Raw genomic sequence first — 21270 nt, forward strand, 5'->3', positions numbered from 1 at the left:
AAGCACCACCCTCCTTTTGAAGCTTCCAGTCTGTTATTTAAACTCAATCAGCATGACAGAGTGATCTCCAGCCTTGTCAACACTCACACCTGTGTTAACGAGAGAATCACTGACATGATGTCAGCTGGTCCTTTTGTGGCAGGGCTGAAATGCAGTGGAAATGTTTTTTGGGGATTCAGTTCATTTGCATGGCAAAGAGGGACTTTGCAATTCATTGCAATTCATCTGATCACTCTTCATAACTTTCTGGAGTATATGCAAATTGCCATCATACAAACTGAGGCAGCAGACTTTTGGCCACAACTGTATGTGTCTATATTGTTGGCCTTGACTAGTCTTTACCCTATAGATGGAAAAATATTGTGTTGCGAAACTGATACTTGTTCGTCTTGTAAGTACATCATACACTTACATTGAGCTCATTCACAAAGATAAAGGCCAGTGTCTCTTATGTGTTTTCACCCAGGGGTGAAATGATCTAGTGTGAAAACACCTTCCATTAATTGTTATGTCATACTATTGTATATATAGATATATATCTTTACTGGTACATCATATGATGTTGACTACTATCCCAGGGATATGCATCTCACCTGTCTGTGGAATTTGATGGCCTCCACAAAATTTCCCAACAGGTAGTGGGTGTTGCCTAGGTTACCAAAGGCCCTCCCCTGAGCGGCTCTGTCGCCCAGCTCTTTGACCAGACACAGGTTCATCCTTTAGTAGAGAGGAGGACTTGAGTTTGTTACAAAATTGTGTTTTACACAAAGTCACATTTTTGTTGTCTTGGAGTGAACATTCTACAGTGCCTTCAGAAAGTATTCACACCCCTCAACTTTATCCACACTTTGTTGTAGCACAGCCTGAATTTACAATGAAAATTTAAAGGCAAGATCTGAAAATGGTTCTCTAGCAATGATCAACAACCAATATGACAAAGCTTGAAGTATTTTGAAAACAATAATAGGCAAATGTTGCACAATCCATGTGTGGAAAACTCTTAGAGACTTACCCAGAAAGACTCAGCTGTAGTTGCTGCCCAAACGGTTTCTACAAAGTATTGAGTCAGGGTTGTGAATACTGATGTAAATGATATATTTTTGCATTTTATTTTCAAAAATATTGAGTGTAGATGGGAGACAAAATAATAATATTTAATCCATTTTGAATTCAGGCTGTAACACAACAAAACGTGGAATAAATCAAGGGGTATGAATACTTTCTGAAGGCACTGTATATTTTGTACCTCCTGGTTACACAACGTTTACAGCAGCCTACAGTACTACAGTAGTTATGAAAGCTTTGACATAGACAACTGGCCTGTCACCATGTTGCCATACCAAACAAAAGGCCCGAGGAAGCATCTCAGTGTGTCTCCACAAGGGATTGTGTACTACAGTAATAGCTTTTAAACTGTAAAGGCAATTCGCTTTTATCCCTCTCCTTCACAGACGGATTAAAGTAGTGTTAATTGCCCGCAGAGAAGTATTTTGAAGGTGCTAATAGCCCAGTGGGATATATGTATTGTGCGTATACACACACACACACACACACACACACACACACACATATATATATATATATATACATACACAGTGGGGGGAAAAAGTATTTGATCCCCTGCTGATTTTGTACGTTTGCCCACTAACAAAGAAATGATCAGTCTATAATTAGCTAGCTAACAGAAATAACTTTCTGACAAAATTAGAAACTTATAATACCTGAAAATGTGTTAGATATGTGAGAGAGAGGGAGTAGCGTTCATCCACTGATACAGGTAAGAGAGTCTAGCTAGCTACATTTTCAGGTATTATAAGTTTCTAATTTTGTCAGAAAGTTATTTTTATTCCAAGTTACAGCGTACTGTTAGCTAGCTAGCTAGCTAACGTTAGCTGGCTGGCTAGCTGGCTGTCTGGCTCACTAGCTAACATGTTTTATGATCTGTGTAGTAATGTTATTCATTTCTCACAGCCATTTGCATTTCTAGTTATAGCCTAATGTTAGCTAGCCTGTTAGGGCTAGGGGGCAGTATTTACACGGCCGGATAAAAAACGTACCCGATTTAATCTGGTTATTACTACTGCCCAGAAACTAGAATATGCATATAATTATTGGCTTTGGATAGAAAACACCCTAAAGTTTCTAAAACTCTTTGAATGGTGTCTGTGAGTATAACAGAACTCATATGGCAGGCAAAAACCTGAGAAGATTCTGTACAGGAAGTACCCTCTCTGACCATTCCTTGGGCTTCTTGGCTCTGTTTATTGAAAATGTAGGATCTTTGCTGTAACGTGACACGTCCTACGGCTCCCATAGGCTCTCAGAACCCGGGAAAAAGCTGAATGATGTAATTCCAGCCGCTGGCTGAAGTGGTCTATCAGAGGACCATCAGACTGAGGCTCGTGTACGAGGGGATCCCATGTTTTTATTTTCTCTCTCTTTGAACGTAAACACGCTTTCCCGGTCGGAATATTATCGCTTTTTTACGAGAAAAATGGCATAAAAATTGATTTTAAACAGCGGTTGACATGCTTCGAAGTACGGTAATGGAATATTTAGAAATTGTTTGTCACGAAACGCGTCGGGCGCGTAACCCTTATTTACCCTTTCGGATAGTGTCTTGAACGCACGAACAAAACGCCGCTATTTGGATATAACTATGGATTATTTGGGACCAAACCAACATTTGTTATTGAAGTAGAAGTCCTGGGAGTGCATTCTGACGAAGAACAGCAAAGGTAATAACATTTTTCTTATAGTAAATCTGACTTTGGTGAGGGCTAAACTTGGTGGGTGTCTAAATAGCTAGCCCTGTGATGCCGGGCTATCTACATTTACATTTTAGTCATTTAGCAGACGCTCTTATCCAGAGCGACTTACAGTAGTGAATGCATACATTTCATACAATTTCATACATTTTTATTTTTTCTGTGCTGGCCCCCCGTGGGAATCGAACCCACAACCCTGGCGTTGCAAACACCATGCTCTACCAACTGAGCTACAGGGAAGGCTCTACTTAGAATATTGCAAAGTGTGCTTTCACCGAAGAGCTATTTTAAAATCGGACATAGCGAGTGCATAGAGGAGTTCTGTATCTATAATTCTTAAAATAATTGTTATGTTTTTTGTGAACGTTTATCGTGAGTAATTTAGTAAATTCACCGGAAGTTTGCGGGGGGTATGCTAGTTCTGAACGTCACATGCTAATGTAAAAAGCTGGTTTTTGATATAAATATGAACTTGATTGAACAAAACATGCATGTATTGTATAACATAATGTCCTAGGGTTGTCATCTGATGAAGATCATCAAAGGTTAATGCGTCATTTAGCTGTGGTTTGGGTTTATGTGACATTATATGCTAGCTTGAAAAATGGGTGTCTGATTATTTCTGGCTGGGTACTCTGCTGACATAATCTAATGTTTTGCTTTCGTTGTAAAGCCTTTTTGAAATCGGACAGTGTGGTTAGATTAACGAGAGTCTTGTCTTTAAAATGGTGTAAAATAGTCATATGTTTGAGAAATTGAAGTAATAGCATTTCTAAGGTATTTGAATAACGCGCCACAGGATTCCACTGGCTGTTACGTAGGTGGGACGATTTCGTCCCACTGGCCCTAGAGAAGCTAGCTAGCTAACATTGAACCTAGCTAGTTGGTTAGCTTTATCTACCTGTAGATTCATGCAGGGTGTTAACATTATGAGTTGGGATTGTGATTCATTGTTTAGCTAGCTACATGTCTAAACCAAAGACTCTACTATGCAAGTAACCATTTCATTGTACCATTTACTAGAAAGAAAAAAAAACATTGTTTAGAAAGTTGCTTTTAGTTGACTGGTTTGCTAGATTGACAAATACTCAATTCATTTTTAAAAGGTTTGGTTTATTGGTGTTATCATGCACCAGTTATGCTATTTTGGACTCCGAGGCTGCTGATGTCATTCAGCCTGTCTTTTTTGTGTTTATTTAAAAATGATTATTTCATAACGACAAAGACAAGTTTGATGTCGAATGACTATAGAATGTTCATGATGTCACTGCAACAACTGTACACAGACATGTCAATAAAGTAGTATAAACCAGCCTTTAGTCTTGAAATCTTTGGTTGTACACTACCATACTCACTGTTCAGCACAGGGCCTCACATGTGAATCCTTGAATGTACACTACTGTACTCATTGTTTAGCACATGGCCTAACATGTGAATGCTTGTAGAGATGGGTGGGGCTAAGGCTTAAGAGAGTGTGAACTATGTTGAATGGGTGTAGGCAAAGAAGAGTTCTCCATTAGGTGTCCCACAACATTAAAGGGACATTTTCTGAAAAGTGGGGTTACAAGTTTATCAAATTTCAAAGCAGAATTACTTTTCCATTTGTTATCTCTGTGTTTCTACTTTTATCCAGTGTAAAAAAAACACAATTTCAAATTTTGCTACAAAAGACCAATTCGAGGCGTTCTGTCACATTTGTACTTGTATACAGCATAATACTCACTCGTAGAAGCCAGTAGCCCTTTGCAGTGTATCTCTGACGTCTGGTGGGAGGTCCCCAGGGTCCTGGGTGCAGCCCCATAACTGCTGCTTTCCCTTGGCATGGAACACGTTCCCTATATTATACAGAGCCCTGGCCTCTCCCACCTGGTCAGAAACAAAGGGAAAAGGGAGAAAGAAATGAGCGACTTTAGAATACAAATAGAGACATTGGAAGGCATTAGGGAATTTTTCAACTAAAATAGCATGGACCACACTCAATAGTTATTTTCAATACAACAGGCTGTTCCTCAAAATCTGATGAAAGGTACTAAACAGATGCAATCCTCCAATCCATGGGATGCCGGTGTGTGCGTATGTGTGTGTGTGTACGCAACCTTGTCCCCTTGCTCTTGAGAGATGTCCAGGTGTCTCTGACAGCACACTGCCGCCTCGTCGAAGCGCCCCAAAACCTTCAGCGTGTTTCCAAGGTTACCGCTGGCTTTCCCTTCCCCTATCCTGTCCCCTATTGTCCTGAGAATAGAGACCGTATCTCATTATCAGTCATGGTTTTGAAGTTACAATCAATGCGTACATAGCCCGAGATCCAGATCCGTTTATGCTGTCTTGCCAAATCCATTGGGTCATTGTCAGTACAATAACACAGCTAGAGGTGCATGGCGCTTGCAACGCTAAGATTGTGGATTTGATTCCCGCTGGGACCACCCATATGAAACATTTATGCACGCATGACTGTAAGTTGCTTTGGACAAAGGCATCTGCTAAATGGCATATATAATTATTACAATAATGTTATAATATTAGCTTTATTGATTATCTAACTGTTTGAGAGGTAGCTTCCTTCCTAGGACAGGGTTCCAGTTGTCCTGCTGTTATTGTAATTTATCAAGGCAGCAGCCCCCTGGCTTTGTAATCACCCCCCTGCTAGGCTACCAACTGCACCCCTCTCCACAGGAGAGGCTTAGCCATCTGAGTTAAATACCAAGGGGGTCTCTCATCAACATTAACAGTATCAAACCCTTATATTTTTCTAGCAGGGCAACAGGAGTACACTCTGCACAGTGTGCAATGAATGATAACTGTTTACTCTCTTATGCTTTATGAATGACTTCAGTATAAATATACATTCATTGCAATCTATACAATTTATCTTTTAAACATGTTAATACCATTGGTTGAAATCCTTCAACTACAATTTGAATCCATGATCAGACATGATGTTTCCTGGTATTCCGTGGCCTCACCTGGCCAGAGTGAGGTCGTGTCTATGGTACTCCAGAGCCTTGCCGTATTCCTTCAGGTAGAAGTAGGCATTGCCCAGCTGGCTGTAGATGGCACTGAGGGTCTTCAGGTCTTCTGTTCCCACCTGCACAGACGCCTCGAAAAACGCTGTCCCACCTTTAAAGTCCCCCGCCTTACACAGCCTCTCTCCCTCCAGCGCCAACTCCAGACACGAAGCCTCCATCCTGAATACAAACACACACACACACACACACAGAGAGAAAGTGAGAAATAACATCCGTATTATAGCAAGTCCGAAACACTGTGCCTCTGGCGTTACCATGGCAATGGTGTCCGAAAACTCTGTCACAGTAGCTAAGTCTCCATCCAATTAGCGACAAATTTTCATGTCAATACTCTAAAATTCATATAAAGAAAACGGCTCATGAATCTTCTAAAATCCATAGAAAGAAAACGGCTCATGTTGTTTCCACCAAACGGATAAAAGTCAGTGCGTGATGATGTAGTGCACACAAAATGTACTTTTTCGCTTACGTTTTCATGTAGCAAATAAAAACCTAAAGATCAATGTGTTTCTATTGCATTTTCAACTCCACTAATAATTTTGTCCCAAACTTGTGTTAAATATCAAATGTGCCTACTCTGGTCTTTGCGCTGGTGCTCTAGCCAACAGCTAAAAGATACAGTGCGGGTAGGATAAGGCAGTCAAGCATCAATCATCATGTCACCAGAATAAGACCCTCAATATTTATTGGAAAGGAACATCAATATCACCGTGCACTTTCACCAACCCGTGAAGTTCATCATAACTTGTTTCATTTGTAGCCTAATAAACTGCATGGTTTCCCGAGTCATAGTGGAAGGAACACACATTACACCATCAAGTGGCTCCAAATTTACTTCGATATGATGGTTATTATATCAATATTTGCACATAGGTGTTTCCACCACCATTTCCCACATAATATATTTTACCAAAACAAAAAGATACCACCATGTCGAACAAACAACTGATCTGTCTGCATTTATAAAATTGTAGCATTACATTTACATTTACGTCATTTAGCAGACACTCTTATCCAAAGCGACTTACAATACGACCTGTTTCCATCACAGATGTCATGATTATTTTTTTTTACAGTATGACTTTACTCGCATAAACACTGTGGATGGAAACTTGGTTTATGACAATGAAAAGTTTATTCCAAAATGTCTCCATGGCAACAGTGTCTGAATGCATGTCACTGTGCAGTTACCACAGCAAGAGTGTTAGAAGAATCACTGTCACTCTGACATGAGCACCTTGGAGACATTGTCCTTTCAGCACCTTTATCGCATGTCTATTTTTCCATAACACGACTGTTTAAAGTCCAGTTTATATGGTAAAGATAACTGACATCTTTCCTTCCCTGCATTGAGAAGGAGTGTCTCATCCTCCCAGAGCTGTTCGGCCCACACACACTATTTCAGTTGGGTTTAACCAGGCTGTGGGCGGCAGGTAGCCTAGTGGTTAGAGCGTTCGGCCAGGTGCTGGATCGAATCCCCGAGCTGACAAGGTAAAAATCTGTCGTTCTGCCCCTGAACAAGGCAGTTAACCCACTGCTCCCTGGTAGGCCATCATTGTAAATAAGAATTTGTTCATAACTGACTTGCCTAGTTAAATAAAGGTTACACATAGTGATGCAGGTCTTAAATGCATTAGTGGGAGTGATTAGAGTGAAACAATAGGAAACACCTAATCTCCACGCTGACAATAAGGAAGGAGAGTGAATTCATGTCACTACACACAAAACCTCATGCCCAATGAACATGCTCCTTGGAGAAATTTACAGAGGATTTCCTTGCCCAATCAAACACTGTATTTTTGTCCAAGCTAAATAACATTCAGCAATATGAAGCCCAAGAGTACAATTATGAAGATTCTGGGTTTAGTCAATATAATACAATTACAGTATACACCAGAAACAACTGCTGTAGAGCAAGGTCACAAGGCTCTGATGTACACAGTCACTCCACTGCCTCCAGAATGCTTTAGTTTAGTTACAATTGTTACATAATATGCCTAGCCTCTTCCTGGATTTCATATAACAGTTTTTGCCATACAAAACTGTCCACAATATTTGTAAAGTTAAATATATCGTACTTCCACTGCTTTTTCAACAATGCCTCAAAGCCTAATATGATTATACAGCGCAGTGACAGACATTTGTTTTCAAGGAAAACGAGTTCTACTTCATTCTTTTAGCACCCGTGGTCTGAAGTCCATTCCACAGAAATCTGGCATAATCGCTCAGCAAGCCTCATTCCTGAGTCCATTCCAAGACCTTCCCCCACAGTCATCTGAAAATCATTGTTACAGTACGATGAAAGCAACTGAAATTAAAATACCAGCCAATGTGGATTCTGTTATGTTATCGTTAAAAACGCAAAAGACATGACACTGGTTCTTCAGCCAGCTCACTGTAGAGTTGAGTGTATATTAGCCCCACAGTTTAATCTAGATGTAAATATGATTAGTAGCTATTTATTTGACAGTACACCACTTCGCTGCTATTTAATTACAAATAACATGGCATTATTACCAAAACATTACTCCTTTGCATCAATTTCCAAGGGATTCATTGGCATAAACAACTTGTTAATTAAGTTCTGTAAGATGTATGACTTATGCACCACCTGACACTGATTTGTCCCAAATAGGGTGGAAATGGAATTACTTGAAATAAGTAGCCAACCTATACAGTAGCAGTCAGCATCTATGCTTTATCTTGAGGAATTAGCATAATAGTACAGTGAAATAAAGTGCTACGTCTGAGCCTGCTGTCGGCAGGACACCAATACCTGTGTTTCTGTTTAGTACGGGTCTTCTCCACATACACCCCCAGCTCCAGCCTTATGGGCCTCAGCAGGGCCCGCGGTCTGGGGCCCCGGTGGACCAGCCTGCACACAGCTCTCTGGGCCCCGGTGAGATGGCAAGAGTCAGACGACATGGGGTACCAGGTCAACTTAAGGCACTGAAAGGCACTCCTTAGCCTCAGGGATATGTGTCGTGAGGTGAAACTTTAGGGTGGAGGTGAACATGAATGCAAAATGTCACATATGCTAATGTTCTACCCTAGAGTTCTGCTAGAGAATCCAGGAGAAAAACATAGCAATACTCTGCTCCAACCAGGACACACACACACACACACAAAACCAGGTTTGAGATGGCTTTCTGTGCTCCCGATAAGTCAATATGCAAGCAGATGTCCAACAGCCACATCAGATTCAATTGATTATTCCAGTAGTCGAATACGCCAATGTCAGCAACAGTGCAGCCAGACCACTTGGACAGAAACCCATTGGAGATACTATGCACGCTTTAAATCCAAGGATAACATCTGTTCCTCAGGTGTCCTCAAATGCTGCCCAATAACTAATGATGAACCTCTGAAGCGATCTGAACAATGACAAGGATCCCAAAAATACCTTGAAATTGGAAGCCACAAACTCCTAACAAAGCACAAAGTTACTCCTTTCAACACCGCAGATGTCTATGGAAATCCACAAAAGTAAAATTCCACAAATCTTACAGAAGCACTGTAAGAGGCAGGTTAATAGGTGAGTCAGTAAATGACTGTATAGTGTTGTCCTGCCTAGGTAGTATTTTATGGTCCATCTCTCAACCAGCACTGAGTGACTGAGTGCTGTAATCTATTTCTGCTGAGCCACACTGAGAGAAGAGGAAGTGTCTTGGAGCGAGGATCCTGGGTGACAGTGTGTGACGACAGTGTGACACCGGCGTCTCAGCAGAACCAATTCCCGAGTGAGTGAGTGAGTGAGTGAGTGAATCTAATCCGAACCTTAATCCAATGACCTGCAGCTCCTCTGTGGAGGAGACACAGCAATCCAGGCAGTATGGTCTAATCCAGCTATCTGCTGACCCTGACATATATTCTAACAGGCCCACAGCACATGGTCTGGCACTGACCAGTCCCAGAGGTAGAAGGTGAAAAGCAGGGAGGTGACATGGGGAAGAATATATTTGAAGAAAGTTTGATTGCATTCCCCCAACACACACCCATAACCTTGATATCTTTACTAAAGATAAACACAGGTTTACATATCCGAAACAAATTGCAGTCAGTACACAATTGGTTTTGATCCCATTAAATCTGGAATATTTGACATTATATTTTTGGCAGCTCTATTTCTTGCATTAGGGTGATTTTGATGAGTAAAAGAGCCTGAGTTATATTATCAGTTCTCATTTGATTGGCAAAGAGAAACAGAGAGAGAAGTACAGGCTTCGAAAGGAAAACAGGACACAATGGCTGTTGGTCTCCCAGGGTTACTGGGTTAGAATTGGGTAAGATAAGAGGGCTAAGAAGTTTTAGCTTAGATGGATCCTTTAGCCTCTATAGTCTGAAGAGGAGGATTAGAGAGAAATCTACATTCAACCCTCATATATCCTTCTGTTCCTTTTAGAAGAAGAAACATAAGTGAAAACGCCGAAACGGGTTTAAAACCTCTGGTATACTGTGACATAGGGGTCCACATAGTCTCAGGCCCTACGCCAACAAATGATGGAAATCAATGAATTACCAAATCATCACAGACAGCTGGGCCTTTGGGGTTGAGCACTCCTGCTGTCTTGTGATCACAAAGGGGCAGTGACCTGAGTGTCTGATCACAGCACTGGCTTCTGGGTAGGCTAGGTTATGATTTCTACCAGGCCAGTGTCTCTCTATTAGCTCCATGTCCACACCCCAGAGCCTTGTCTTTGATCTTTGGGCTCTCATGGCTGGTGGTCAAGATGAGAGGGAAACACTGTGCACTTAAAACTGACCTGACAATTGTTTGACCTTGATGGCTATGCCTAGCCAGCCATAGGAGGATGGGCTCCCTCTCAAAAGGTCTGAGTGGTGTACTACGAATCTGGTTTAAGGAGTTAGCAAGCTAACTTTGGTCAACTGAGTTCAACTCAGGATAACCAGTGACACAATAGTACCTGGCTAAAAGCTATGGCAATGAATCTTTCAGAACGAACCTCCTTCAGGGCAGGCTAACTCCACTTAGCCAGAATGAAGTGTCTGAGCCGCAAGTTGATGACCAATGAAATAAGATTCCCTCCCTATCGCAAATATTGCGTCATCATCCCCTTCATTTGAGGAAGACAACTGATTAAAAGGTGCAATATGCAGAAATCGCTCGCCCCTTTCATGGTTGCTAAAATTCAAACGTTTTGCCTATTTTCAGTTTGTGACAAAACAAGCAATGTTTAGTATAGAGAATCATTGTACCATCTAAACTGCTGTGAATTTATACAGTATCTATTCATTAAACCAAAATATTGTATTTTCAGCTGTTTGAAGCTGAAACAAAACTTAAGACTGGGAAGCATACCGCTTCTTAGACTTGCTTTCAATGATAATGACAGATCTATAACTAACATTTCCTATGTGAATTTGGTAGGGTACCCCAAAAAGTTACATAATGCAGCTTTAAATATTTAATTCAAATGTTTTTTGTGTAAAAAAAATTGTAACATTAAAATACCTATCACAGTACATATTTAGTAATGACAGAACTTCACGCACAGTAAAACTTTTGTATGACTTTATACAAGTATTTCCTCTATAGGAATGGGAAGTTGCTCCTGCATTGATATGCACACCAAAGACGGCTTTAACGATACATAAGTTAATAAAAGAAAAGAGACGGCACTTCTAATAGACTATTTCACACCATAGCTTCCTGAATTTGCTAAATAACTTTTCTTTCATGTTGATTTCAGTTAAAATAACAATGTGGCACTGACTCGCCCGTAGATTGATGGTTCAAGAGTTTGGCGTTCAACTAGCCATGTTTAACATGCACACGCCTGCTAGAGTTAGCGACAGGCGGACGAGCAATATCCACCTTCGTAATATGGATAAAGCCTGAGCTGGAATGTGAAGCTATAGATAGGTAACTTCAGAAAAGCCAGAGTACATCTAGCTAGATTCGTAGTACACCACTCAGGTTCCTCTCAATGTTTTTAATCCTTCAGCTTTTTCATAGGCTAGCTACTGTTGTAGCCCTAAATTTCTTATTTTGTCTTGGTTAGTAAAATGGTAGAATTCTGAACATCCCTTAACCACCACCTTACTGGAACACGGTTTAAAAATGTTGCCAGTGAAAAGGCAAGAGTTTGGTTTTGTCTGGTTTGCGTTCTTTAAAATCATAAACTGCAACCTACACTGCATTACCACAGCCTTTCATGCTTGTAGTTAGCCTAATCTCAAATGATGCCACATTAGCATTGGAGTCCAGTGGGATTAAAGAGAGAAGGGGAATTAGCTGAGAGTGCTGAGACGATTGTGCCACTGTCTGACCGTATGGTCAGAGACAGGTCAGAGCCCTGAAAACACAGCCTGGAGATTTACGACCAAGTAGGCCAACCAGGAAGTACATTTACATTTTAGTCATTTAGCAGACGCTCTTATCCAGAGTGATTTACACTAGTGAATGCATACATTTCATTTCATTCAATGCATTATTTAAAAAAAAATAATAATAATTGTACTGGCCCCCCGTGGGAATCGAACCCACAACCCTGGCGTTGCACACACCATGCTGGCGTTGCAAACACCATGCTCTACCAACTGAGCCACAGGGAAGACCTAGACTTACCAGGTAGTGACTGAAGACTGACTGATCTACAAATCACCTTGCATCCTAAAAGATCTACTTATTATTATTTGTAGATCAGTCAGACAGTCACCATTCAGGCCAAATTACGTTATAAACAGACTTAGGAGGACACTCATTAAACCATATTGCAATGGAAATATGATTAAAAGTTTGACTAAATGATTTCACTCAGAAACCATATAACCTGTTGAAATGTATTCAAAATTATAAGGCTATAATAATGGGTTGAAAACTATATTCCAATACTGTGTGTGAGTAAGACACTGTTACTATTTCAAAATGAACAGGGCATAGTTGATAAGACGACCTTGTGAGAGGAACAGGAACAGGGCCTCCCTAGGGAGGGGAACAACTGCCCGAAAACGGCTAGGCTGGCAAAAGATAAGGAGACAGGTGGTCTGGGTACTGTGGAAAAATCCAGCCGCCTAAAGCGGGGTGGAGTTCTCTACTGATGTAAGTTCATTTGTGTGTGTGTGGGTGTGTGTGGTAATATAAAAGGCTGTGTGCATTGTATGAATTTCAGAGCTCTCATAAATAAAAGGTTTTGAACCTTGTAGGCTGGTTCTCCATCTGCGTCATTCAACCAGAATCTTACACACTCTGGGGGGGCAGACTGAGTAGTTTCATTGAAGTTCGGTTTAAGAACATTGATAACTTAATTCCCATAACACATATATCAGTAGTTACTGTATATTGGTCTTTGCGCTTTGCTGTGTGGCCTGAACATTTATTCAGCACAGGGGGAAAAACGTGAATGATGTTTTCCAGAGAAGAACAGATCATAAAATGAGTTAGGACTATGAGGGTTCCGAGGGAGCTAACAAAAAGTTTATAACTTAACATAGGCAAGGTTTAGTTTAATATTTACCCAGGCATTTGATATCCGAATTGTCATTTGCACTGTAAGATTACTGAAGCAGCCAAGGGTGCATTCAGCAGGATGCAACATCTTGTTATGTTCAGACAGAGATACAGTATGTTATGTAGAATAAACACGCCTCTGTTAGAACAAGGAATCACATCAGCTCTATTCATAGTATTTCTATCTGCAACGTTCCACACTGTTTGGTTACTGAACACAGACCCAATCTGAGCCAGGATAAACCTCCAAAGATGAACTCTGAAACAGTCCAATAGTATAAAGTCCTCTCCAGGAGTGAGGTCCAAAGAAATGCCAGACGTACACCAGAGAGAAGGACATTTCGTTTCTGGTGGGATCAAAAGGGGAGCCATGGTTACTCAGGGCCAAAGATAGTATTTTAAAAAGAAGAATAATATTTTCCCTCAGTGACGGTTTGTCTCTGCATAGTAACACTAAGTCAATACTGAGTCGCCATAATATCCCAGTAGAAAAATCTGTCATGTGGTCTTATTGCAGATATTGTGATTCGGTGTGCTAAAATGGGTAGTGGAATTATGGTTTAGTCTGGAAAGGGAGGGAATTTGTTATTTTAGCATGTTTCTTGTCATTACATTTTTTTACATTGGCTGTCTTCATGAATTACTTTATATTATAGTTGAGGGTAAGGAAATTACAACACACACACAGAGAGAGATGTTAGCTTAAACCACTGAATTTAGAAACCTTCCAGACAAACAATAATCACACAGCATGTGTCATAAAACACCATCATGCCTCTGAGCCACAAAGCAGTAGGGTTGTTCCATCAAGTCGGTGCCTTTTGATAAGTCGATTTTACAAAAGTTTTACATTGTCATAAAGAGCACAAATTCAACTTTATAAAAAACAAGTTCCCATCTCAAGAGGTAAAATTGAATTTAAAAAAAGGGCCTATTAATTACCAAATAAAGTAACAGGGTTGACCGTAACAGGGTTGACGATTTCATCTTGAATCAGCCATGAACCCACTTGTGACAGGGGGAATGGAAGCTTCTTGTGTACAACAGGAAGGGGCAATTGAATGGAAGCTTCACAAAAAAAAATGCAATTGTTAAAACGTTTCTAGCCTGTCTATCTATGGGTAACAGGGTTGACATGTTATGCTCGACCCGCTCAGTTTCCCCACCACAAAACACCAGAAAACGGCCAAAAAGAGTAGAACCAGCTCACCTGCTTTCACACTATTATTTGACTATTAGATGTTCAATGTTCCTTTCGAAAGACATTTTAAAAAGGAATACTTTCCCTATATTAAAACGAGAGTTTTAAAAATACATTTATAAATTCAGAGGTCAAATGATCTCCTCTTTCCCAGAAACAATATGGTTACTTGGATGTCTCTTGCCTTGCATAAAGTTCCCAGATGTTGGCTGTGACCTATCTACAGTATGCTTGTCCTTCCCTGAACACAAGTTATATGACCAAAAGTATGTGGATAACTGCTCATCGAACATCTCATTCCAAAATCATGGTCATTAATATGGAGTTGGTCCCTCCTTTGCTGCTATAACAGCCTCCACTCTTCTGGGAAGGCTTGCCACAGTGCTCCTGAGTGGCGCAGCGGTCTAAGGCACTGCATCTCAGTCCTAGAGGCGTCACTAGAGACCCTGGTTCGATTCCAGGCTGTATCACAACTGGCTGTGATTGGGAGTCCCCAGTCCACCTGGCCATGCTGCTGCTCCAGTTTCAACTGTTCTGCCTGCGGCTATGGAACCCTGACCTGTTCACCGGACGTGCTACCTGTCCCAGACCTGCTGTTTTCAACTCTCTACAGACAGCAGGAGCGGTAGAGGTACTCTCAATGATCGGCTATGAAAAGCCAACTGACATTTACTCTTGAGGTGCTGACTTGTTGCACCCTCGACAACTACTGTGATTATTATTATTATTTGACCATGCTGGTCATTTATGAACATTTGAACATCTTGGCCATGTTCTGTTATAATCTCCACCCGGCACAGCCAGAAGAGGACTGGCCACCCCTCATAGCCTGGTTCCTCTCTAGGTTTCTTCCTAGGTTTTGGCCTTTCTAGGGAGTTTTTCCTAGCCACCGTGCTTCTACACCTGCATTGTTGCTGTTTGGGGTTTTAGGCTAAGTTTCTGTACAGCACTTTGAGATATCAGCTGATGTAAGAAGGGCTATATAAATACATTTGATTTGACCAGGGCAGCTCTAGCAGGGCAGAAAGTTGACACACTGACTTGTTGGAAATGTGGCATCCTATGACGATGCCACGTTGAAAGTCACTGGGCTCTTCAGTAAGGTCATTCTACTGCCAATGTTTGTCTATGGAGATTGCATGGCTGTGTTCTCAATTGTATACACCTATCAGCAACGGGTGTGGCTGAAATAGCCAAATTCACTAATTTGAAGGGGTGTCCACATACTTTTTAATATATAATATATATACACCGTTTCCAATTAAACAGGTAGATGCTTCATCTATGTGCTCCATATCCACACCCCAGCAGTAGTCGAGCATTATAGTGCCAATAAAAATTAAATAAGTCTTTGTTTTGTTTGCGTAATCAGAGTTATTTTTACATGACCTTTCCCCTGGAAAGGAGGCTAGAGAGTCATTGGTGACAGTTGAGTTGAACTAGTGAGAGAGAGAAAGCCATGCCAAATCCTAACAAAAAAAATGTGTGTGACTAACATTGACCTTCCAACAGAGAGAGAGAGAGAGGGAGAGCAACATAGACAGAATGACAGACAAGACAAATAGAAACAAAGGTGGTAAAGAAACAATAGAAATGCACTGAAATATATCTTACATTATTAGCATGTATGGGTTTTAAGATGATTCTGGGTGTTATGATAATGTACTGTTCTCTTTACTGGATTCTTGCTTGGCTCAGGAGCTCTGTGCTCCGAGTATTAATCCACCCATAATTACAGAGGCAAGGCTGGTTGTCAGGGTGACCAAAGTGAAACTCTTCAATGTTTTTTTCTCCTCATTAAGTCTCAGTTTTGGCTGATCCCTGTTTTCTCCTTCTCACTCTTTCTCTCGCTACATATTATTACATGGTGTCAACAGATATTACTGTGCATGAAAGTTGTCTTCCCTGTGGCTCAGTTGGTAGAGCATGGTGTGTGCAACACCAGGGTTGTGGGTTCGATTCCCACGGGGGGGCCAGTACAAAAAATAATATATATATATATATATGAAATGAAATGTATGCATTCACTACTGTAAGTCGCTCTGGATAAGAGTGTCTGCTAAATGACTAAAATGTAAAAAAAATTGATAAAGATTAAAGGAATGTAACCAACAAAAAAAACAATATCACATTACATTAAAGCAATACTAATTTGCCATATTTTCAATGCCTCTCAAAACAGACTGATTTTAAAGCTATGGCGCACTTTCATTGAGGATATTACAGGGCCATATAGAGGTCGACTGAATCCTCTTGCAGTCTATCTACATCAATTGAATGCAATAGATAATGGAAAAAGAATTGTAAACCTCGTGATCACGGACAGATGGAGTGCCAGACAGTGTTTCAGCTCTGTGTAGGAACACAAACATTAGCTCTGGGACTAATGAATAGTCATCTACTGTATCATTAGGAAACCGAGAGGGTCTGAAGCACCTCTTTAGAGTTGTACCTCTCCATACTCCAGCATCGTTGTGTCTGCACTGCCCACAAAGCCTTCAATGCATAGGGCTCCATTCATGTCAATCAGACCCGCACAGACAACATGGACAGATGAAAGAGAGGTAGGGTTTGTTTGGCTTGTGATGAAAAAGTCACCCTAGACAATAACCTGCTATTGACTCATCTGTGTTTGTCCCGTTACTCACAAACACACACATACACCCACCCACCAGTGGCAGTCGTGCTGTCTAAGATGAGGATGATTCTTTTTTTTATGAGCATGGTCTTATTTCTATTACAGCATATTGATTGACTTGTCATTAGTTTTCCCATTCACCCAGCTCAATGTAAGATCGTTAGGTTTAGTCTACTACATGATACTGTAATTTTCCATCTACCCATCATGACGATGCTACAACCTTGCCTATGAATGAAAGTTTACAACGTAGGTGCACAGGTCGAGAGAAAAGATATAGTAATCAAGGTGGCAGACAATGACACATTCAATAACGCTTTGCACACTCTTGCCTGCATCTAGCTGATCTAGGGTGTAATCATTAGTCCAACTGTTCCAAACATGAGTATCTATTGGATCCATTTGATTCCATTTAAGAAACGTTCTTCAACAGAATCGGCGGAATGAACACACTCCTGACCACACACAAACACAATTATCTTTCACAGCAGCCACATACAAACAGCATGATCACTTTGCTCATTGGAATCATTGTTCCATCTAAGCTGCGCGCAGACGAGCAATAGCTCCAAGACTGCCGTGCAGTACATGGAAGAAATATCAGCCCACTGAGAGAAGCACGAGATTTCATTTTACTCAACTTTTTAGAGTTTTCCCTGTTAGTTAACACTACAAATGTTTCCCTTTACTGTGCAATTGTGATCGGATCAACACAATATTAGCCAATTTCAATGCAACATACCGAAACAAAACATGCAAGAGATTTTGCTATAGGCAGAATGCTTCGGAGTTGGATTCTATTGCACACAACTCAGCCCGTACTCTACACAGACCGGTGCGGAATAACCAGTCAGAGCTGCAGTAGGCTTATATGCAAATAGACCATTGCCATATATGGATCTATGCCATTTACCTTGAACTGCGCTTACAGCTGTGGTCCTGAGTAGATGCGCTTGTTCTGATATCAAAGCAAGAGCTGCATGTAGCCACGTGTGCACATTTTGTTCATATCCTAAACTAGTTAGTGAGTTATTAGCCCAGTTATAGATCCTTTTGTCATCAGTAATAGGGGAGTGATTGCTTCCTACAAGAGCACAAATTGTGTACAATTCTTTGAAAAGCGAGTCAGTTAAAGAGATTTTTTTGTCTTAAAGAGGCTGTGTTGTATTTTGAGACAGGCTTGAATAAGCTAAGTAGCCAATAGGCAAAGGGTGGCATAATTTGTCAAATTCTCTGTAATAATGGTATGGGAATAATAATGCATTTTATTTAGTAAAGTTGTTTAGTATTAGTATTTGGTAGCATTGCCCCCAAAAAATGTAATTGGGTCAAATGTTTCGGGTAGCCTTCCACAAGCTTCACACAATAAGTTGGGGAATTTTGGCCCATTCCTCCTGACAGAGCTGGTGTAACTGAGTCAGGTTTGTAGGCCTCCTTGCTTGCACACGCTTTTTCAGTTCTGCCCACAAATTCTCTATAGGATTGAGGTCAGGGCTTTGTGATGGCCACTCCAATAGCTTGACTTTGTTGTCCTTAAGCCAACTTTGGAAGTATGCTTGGGGTCATTGTCCATTTGGAAGACCCATTTGCTACCAAGCTATAACTTCCTGACTGATGTCTTGAGATGTTGCTTAAATATATCCACACAATTTTCCTTCCTCATGATGCCATATATTTTGTGAAGTGCACCAGTCCCTCCTGCAGCAAAGCACCCCCACAACATGATGCTACCACCCCTGTGTTTCACGGTTCCTCCAAACATAATAGTCATTACGGCCATACAGTTCTATTTTTGTTTCATCAGACCAGAGGACATTTCTCCAAAAAGTACGATCTTTGTCCCCATGTGCAGTTGCAAACTGTAGTCTGGCTTTTTTATGGCGGTTTTGGAGCAGTGGCTTCTTCCTTGCTGAGCGGCCTTTCAGGTTATGTCGATATAGGACTCGTTTTACGGTGTATATAGATACTTTTGTACCCGTTTCCTCCAGCATCTTCACAAGGTCCTTTGCTGTTGTTCTGGGATTGATTTGCACTTTTCGCACCAAAGTACGTTCATCTCTAGGAGACAGAACGCGTCTCCTTCCTGAGCGGTATGACGGCTGCGTGGTCCCATGGTGTTTATACTTAAGTACTATTGTAGACTGTGGAGGTCTACAATTTTTTTTTTTTTCTTCCTGAGGTCTTGGCTGATATCTTTTGATTTTCCCATGATGTCAAGCAAAGAGGCACTGAGTTTGAAGGTAGGCCTTGAAATATATCCACAGGTACACCTCCAATTGACTCAAATGATGTCAATTAGCCTATCAGAAGCTTCTAAAGCCATGACATAATTTTCTGGAATTTTCCAAGCTGTTTAAAACCACAGTCAACTTAGTGTATGTAAACTTCTGACCCACTGGAATTGTGATACAGTGAATTATAAGTGAAATAATCTGTCTGTAAACAATTGTTGGAAAAATTACTTGTGTCATGCACAAAGTAGATGCCAAACTATAGTTTGTTAAATAGACATTTGTGGAGTGGTTGAAAAATAAGTTTTAATGACTACAACCTAAGTGTATGTAAACTTCTGACTTCAACTGTATATCCTACCAATGGGACATTAAAAACTGTAATATCTTATGTTTCACCGAGTCGTGGCTGAACAATAACATTAAGAAGATACATTTGACGGGTTATACACTCTATCGACAGGACAGAACGGCAGCCTTTGGTAAGACACGGGGCGGGGGCCTATGCATATTTGTAAGCAATAGCTGGTGCACGATTTCTAAGGAAGTGTCAGGGTTTTGATCGCCTGAGGTAGAGTATCTAATGATAAGCTGTAGACCACACTATCTACATAGAGAGTATTTTTCGTAGCTGTCTACATACCACCACAGACGGAGGCTGGCACTAAAACCACACTCAATGAGCTGTATACCGCCATAAGCAAACAGGAAAATGCTCATCCAGAGGTGGCACGCCTAGTGGCCGGGGACTTTAATACAGGGAAACTTAATTCGGTTTTACCTAATTTCTATCAGCTAAATGTGCAACCAGAGAGAAAAAAAATTGACCACTTCAATTCCACACACAGAGACACGTACAAAGTTCTCCCTCCATTTGGCAAATCTGACCATAACTCTATGCTCCTGATTCCTGCTTACAAGCAAAAATTGACTGCACGGCCAGGCATAACTCCAACACCTTCATTAAGTTTGCTGATGACAACAGTGGTAGGCCTGATCACCGACAACGATAGGGAGGAGGTCAGAGACCTGACCGTGTGGTGCAAAGACAACCTCTCCCTAAATGTGATCAAGACAAAGGAGATGATTGTGGACTACAGGAAAAGGAGGACCGAGGACGCCCTCATTCTCATCGACGGGGCTGTAATGGAGTAGGTTGAGAGCTTCAAGTTCCTTGTTGTCCACATCACCAACAAACTAACATGGTCCAAGCACACCAAGACAGTCGTGAAGAGGGCACGACAAAACCTATTCCCCCTCAGGAGACTGAAAATATTTGGCATGGGTCCTCAGATCCTCAAAAGGTTTTACAGCTGCACCATCGAGAGCATCCTGATGCGTTGCATCACTGCCTGGTATGGCAACTGCTTGGCCTCCCACCGCAAGGCACTAGAGGGTAGTGTGTATGGCCCAGTACATCACCGGGACATCACCGGGACAGTTCTGACCTAGAATATGTTGACAACTACAAATAACTAGGGTGTCTGGTTAGACTGTAAACTCTCCTTCTTTCCTCTCCAATCCAAAATTAAATCTAGAATCGGCTTCCTATTTCGCAACAAAGCATCCTTCACTCATGCCGCCAAATATAACCTCGTAAAACTGACTATCCTACCGATCCTCGACTTTGGCGATGTCATTTACAAAATAGCCTCCAACACTCTACTCAGCAAACTGTATGTAGTCTATCACAGTGCCATCCGTTTTATCACGAAAGCCCCATATACTACCCACCACTGGGACCTGTATGCTCTCGTTGGCTGGCCCTCACTACATATCCGTCGCCAAACCCACTGGCTCCAGGTTATCTATAAGTCTTTGCTAGGTAAAGCTCCGCCTTATCTCAGGTCACTGGTCACCATAGCAACACCCACCCGTAGCACGTGCTATACGTATATTGCACTGGTCATCCCCAAAGCCAACACTTCCTTTGGC

General features: G+C 41.2%; 1 protein-coding gene across 2 annotated transcripts in view; it reads right to left on the reverse strand.

Annotated features, from left to right (window-relative positions):
- Window positions 1-21270, reverse strand: part of gpsm1b (G protein signaling modulator 1b) — a 61922-nt gene that overhangs the window by 38865 nt on the left and 1787 nt on the right. Inside the window, exons 1-5 of one of the 2 annotated variants that reach the window (XM_014128694.3) lie at window positions 8571-9568; window positions 5732-5953; window positions 4865-5000; window positions 4492-4634; window positions 594-717 (exon numbers count right to left, since the gene is read on the reverse strand). In XM_014128694.3, coding sequence (XP_013984169.2) covers window positions 594-717; window positions 4492-4634; window positions 4865-5000; window positions 5732-5953; window positions 8571-8719 — 774 coding nt within the window. In that variant the 5' untranslated portion in view covers window positions 8720-9568. Of the gene's footprint in view, window positions 1-593; window positions 718-4491; window positions 4635-4864; window positions 5001-5731; window positions 5954-8570; window positions 9569-21270 lie in introns of those variants that run through there. The other variant, XM_014128695.3, reaches the window with a different exon arrangement.

This window comes from Salmo salar, chromosome 11 (assembly GCF_965601325.2).
Source record: "Salmo salar chromosome 11, fSalSal1, whole genome shotgun sequence".
NCBI lineage: Eukaryota > Metazoa > Chordata > Actinopteri > Salmoniformes > Salmonidae > Salmo > Salmo salar.